This window comes from Benincasa hispida, chromosome 5 (assembly GCF_009727055.1).
Source record: "Benincasa hispida cultivar B227 chromosome 5, ASM972705v1, whole genome shotgun sequence".
Taxonomy (NCBI): domain Eukaryota; kingdom Viridiplantae; phylum Streptophyta; class Magnoliopsida; order Cucurbitales; family Cucurbitaceae; genus Benincasa; species Benincasa hispida.
The window spans coordinates 62,544,083-62,548,312 of NC_052353.1; the positions used below are offsets into that span (position 1 = coordinate 62,544,083).

General features: G+C 29.7%; 1 protein-coding gene across 1 annotated transcript; it reads right to left on the bottom strand.

Moving 5' to 3' along the window:
• Nucleotides 1-943: 943 nt before the first annotated feature.
• LOC120077538 (glycerol-3-phosphate acyltransferase 1) lies at nt 944-3,795 on the bottom strand. The gene is made up of 2 exons (XM_039031451.1): nt 2,987-3,795; nt 944-1,979 (listed from the first exon to the last, which is right to left on the bottom strand). The coding sequence occupies exons 1-2, from the start codon at nt 3,740-3,742 to the stop codon at nt 1,104-1,106; spliced, it is 1,632 nt and encodes a 543-aa protein (XP_038887379.1). The 5' UTR covers nt 3,743-3,795; the 3' UTR covers nt 944-1,103.
• Between the last annotated feature and the right edge of the window lie 435 nt (nt 3,796-4,230).

Sequence of the window (4,230 nt, forward strand, 5' to 3'; positions counted from 1 at the left end):
TTACAATTTAGATTTTTTAAAAAAATTATTAGAATTTTCTAGTATCACAAAATAAATTATTTATCAAATTATTCATATATAAAACCTAAATTAATTTATCCATTCAAACATATCCAATATGTCGCTCATCATAAAACTTGTAATTTAAATTTAATATTTATATAATAATAACAATAACATAACAATAATTATTATAATAAATTAAAAAAGAGGCCAATGTTGGGGGCGAGGATGGGAGGAAGAATACATTTTTGGACAACACATTTGAATCCCTCTTTTTCTCTCCATTAAATTTAAATATAATATTTATAAGCATGTTTTGAATCCCTCTTTTCTTATTATTACTTTTTTTTTCATACCAAAATCAAATAACTCTTCCAAAATTATTTACATCTCCTTACCAAGGTTTCTTTTTTGAGGAAAATCTTTATTTTACTTTCAGAATTTTGTTTAAACCGTTTGAAAAAGATTCACAGGTTATTTTCTTTTACCACTTGCTCAACATTATACATTTACATTAAATTTAGAACTTTTCTTCTTTTCTTTTTTATTGAAAAGTTCTCATTTTTTTGGACAACACGTTGAGCACCCTAAATGCTTCATTAAAGCTTAATTATTATAATTGAGTGGGTATTCACTCCATTTTACATTTATTCAAAATTAAATGACCTAACCTCCCATGCTAGGACATCCTTCATTTGACTTTTTTATATCAAATTTTAGTTTTATACTTTTCCTAAGTATCATTTGATTTCTTAAGTTAATAAACTTTTGATCTTTTATCATCTTTTTAGTACAACAAATATGAATATAAAGACTTAAATGATTACTTAAACTTCGAGAAAATAAAAAAAGTCATATCATCTTTAAAAATTATGTAAATTCATTAAAAAAACATAAAGTAGATAAAAATTTAAAAATTGAATTACAAATGCACCAAAACTAAATCCCAACAATATCACATGAATCACAAAATTTATATAAATTCATGAACTTAAACAGCACAAAAACAAACCCCAATACAGGAGAGAGATCAAACTACACAACCCCTATTTCGATTTGTTAGTACCAAAAGAAAGAAAAAGAAAAATCTATCTTATTTTTTATGAGTTTTGATCTTGGACAATTCCTTCATTCCCAGCCAACATCAAATACTTATCTTTTCTAGTAAGCTTAGTACATTCAAATCCCAAAACATCACCCAATTGTCTTTGTATATAATTAGCAACCTCGTAACTTGATTTTCCTCCCCCACATGTTTTTTCCTTTGGTAGCTTAGGAAGAACAACCATATGGTAATTTGCCCTCGGATTCATCAAAAAGAAAATTGGATCCAACCATTTAAATCCACTTGCTGTCGTCCCATAAAACATACTCACCCATGAATTAACTGCAACAGGCACAATTTCATCCGTCAATTCCGCAAAAAGTGGACTAAATCTCAACAAATACGGCTCCCGACATGTCGTTCCTTCAGGACATACAACCAAATCTCCTTCTTCAAGTAATTTTTGCATTTTTTCACCATCTTTTTCCCTGTCTCTACTCAATCTTACAGTTCTGATTGGAGCTATGACTTCTGAGAATTTGCTTAAACTATATGTAACTGCAACTAATGGCTTCCCAATTAAAGCACTTAAAAATACAGGGTCTAAAAGTGTTCTGTGGCTACAAACAAATAAAACCCCTTTTTTTTGGGATGTTGATGATGTTATTGTATTTGTGTAGCCTTTTAGAGTTATGGTTAAGCCACTCCAATGGCCTAAACAAAGACCCAATTTATAAGGAAGAAAAATGCCTATCAAAATTCTGTAAATTGCTAGCAAAACCCCAAAAGGGATCCATAGGAATGTGCAAAGACTTGCAAATGGAGTTGGTAAAAATGCTAGTCTTCCATCATGAAATATCAATGGCTTTGGATATCTTTCTCTTCCTACTACTTGGCTTTTCTTCTCATCCTTGTTCACAACATATCCTTCCTGTCAAAAATATTATCTTAATTAATTACCATTTTTTTTTGTTAGATGAACCCTAATTTTCATTTGAAGTCACTGTCAAATATAGTTTATTACAATTATAGTTTTTTTTATAAAGGATAAAATATAATATAATAATTTTTAGCGCAAATTACAAAAATCACATTTAAAGTATAATAATAGTTACAATCATACCTTTAATTTTTAATTAAAAAAATTGAGCCCGAATTTATGCATGTGTTGGAATTTAACTCTTAAACTTACTCAACTATAGAAATGTATAAATTTGAAGGTTAAATTTTTATTATTTAGAACCTAATTTCTACCATAATGATAAGTTAAAGGTTTTAATTGCAACTGTCTTTGCAATTTTCTATAATGTTTTAACAATAGAAGTATTTTTAAAACAATTTGCTCAGGTGTGTGACATAGAAATTAAATTTCTTTACAGAAAAGAGGTGAAATCCTTTTTTTGGTACATAATAAATCCATGTACTGAATTTTAAGAAAGCAGAAAACACTGTCGTGAATTTTAAGAAATGGCAGAATCTTGTCCATGATTCTATGTACTACATCTTTTGTTGTACGGGAAATAAAATTTAAGAACTTGTATTTTGAATTTAAAATACTATTAAATATATTTTCAGAAGGCAGGTTAGTTTTTTTGGTAAATACTCCCATCAATTTAGTGAAAATTCAGACAGCAGAAAACGCACTGACATGAATTCAAGAAACTATTTGATGGTCTGACAAATTAAGGCATTTTTCTGTTACATGTACGTATTTTATATATTTTTTTGAAAAAAAAAATTGTATCTTTTTGGCATTTATTAAAAGACCAGATAGATTTTCAAACTTAGGTAGTATAATTCAAGTGTGCAACAAAATTAATATTCATCTAATAAGTTTATGAAATAACCGAAATAAACAGAGCACACCAATTATCTATCTAATCATTCAATTTAAGATCAAAGAAAAGATGAAATTGAAATTAGAAGAAATTATAATACCTTGCAAAGAGAAATGAAAAGAAGATCATGAAGATTTGGAGATCCAATGCCAATATCAGGCCTCTGTTCACCAAAATACTCAAGTAAAGCTTTGTGTTTCACAAGCAAACCATCTCGAGAAAGAAAACCAGTGTAGTAATGCCCATAAGTTTGCAATTCAGTCCCTATAACATCATTAACATTCAAATAATTTCTCAAAAACCCCTCCACCATAACTCTAGGGACACTTGTGAAAACAATCTTAGAGCCAGTAGCTTGAAAGGCTTCAAAAACATGAAGATTGAGATTCTCAAGAAAAAACTTAGGGAGAACGGTTGTACTAACATTGGCCATATCTTTAATTGGGAGCCCACAAAAGGAAATGAAAATCATAGCTTTGAATTTGGATTCCCAATCCAGAAAACAGAGGATTGGCCATGAAAGAAGCAAGATTAAAGCTCGAAAAATGGAGCCACCTTCAAAGGAAACAAGCATGAAATAAGGGAAAAAAGAGTAGTTTTTTGAGGAATTTAAAAGTGCACCATTTAAGTCACAAACAAGAGTTTGGGATGCTCTGTTATTAAGACTGCATTTAGAAATGTGGGGGTAAAAAGAAGATGGATGGGGCGTTTTGAGAGATGGGTTTGTACTAAAAAGGGAAGTAAAGCTAAAGCCATATTGTTTTACTTTTTTGGCTGCTTTGTAACATGAATTGGCTAAGAGTTGGTATAAAACCCATTCTATGAGCTTGAAAAGAAGCCTTGGAAAAACAGCCATTTTTGTTTTTGAAAATTGGTGGGTTTTGGGTATTTTGGAAATATGGAGAAGATGAAGAGTTCTGAGAGAGTATTTATAGGGAAAGAATTGAAGTTATTTGGAAATTGGAAAGTTGACCAATGTAATTTGGTTAGCCACACCGGTTGCATTAATTGAATGGTGATCATTTTTTTGTTTTTCTCTTTTTTCTTTTAGGGGCCTTTTTCTTTCCTCTCTCTTTTTTAGGTCCATTTGAAAGTGCTTTTAGCATGCAAATATTACAATTACTATTAGTCGGTTGGATTGTAGGTGACCATCCATTGTCTGTTTTAGGGAGCAAAGAAGAAAAAAAAAAAAGAAATAGCCTTGCGAACACAATTTACATTTAAGATTGATTAAATTACAAGTTTAGTCCCTACATTTTTTTTCTTCTTAATATAACAATTGACAGTGGAAGGATTCGAACCACAAATCTCATGATTATTAATATATTCGAATGTCAATTAAGT

Coding starts and splice junctions, on each gene's coding strand:
- LOC120077538 (XM_039031451.1), bottom strand. CDS start 3,742: ATGGCTGTTTTTCCAAGGCTTCTTTTCAAGCTCATAGAATGGGTTTTA. Junction 1,980..2,986: donor TTTTCATTTCTCTTTGCAAG/GTATTATAATTT, acceptor TATTTTTGACAG/GAAGGATATGTTGTGAACAA.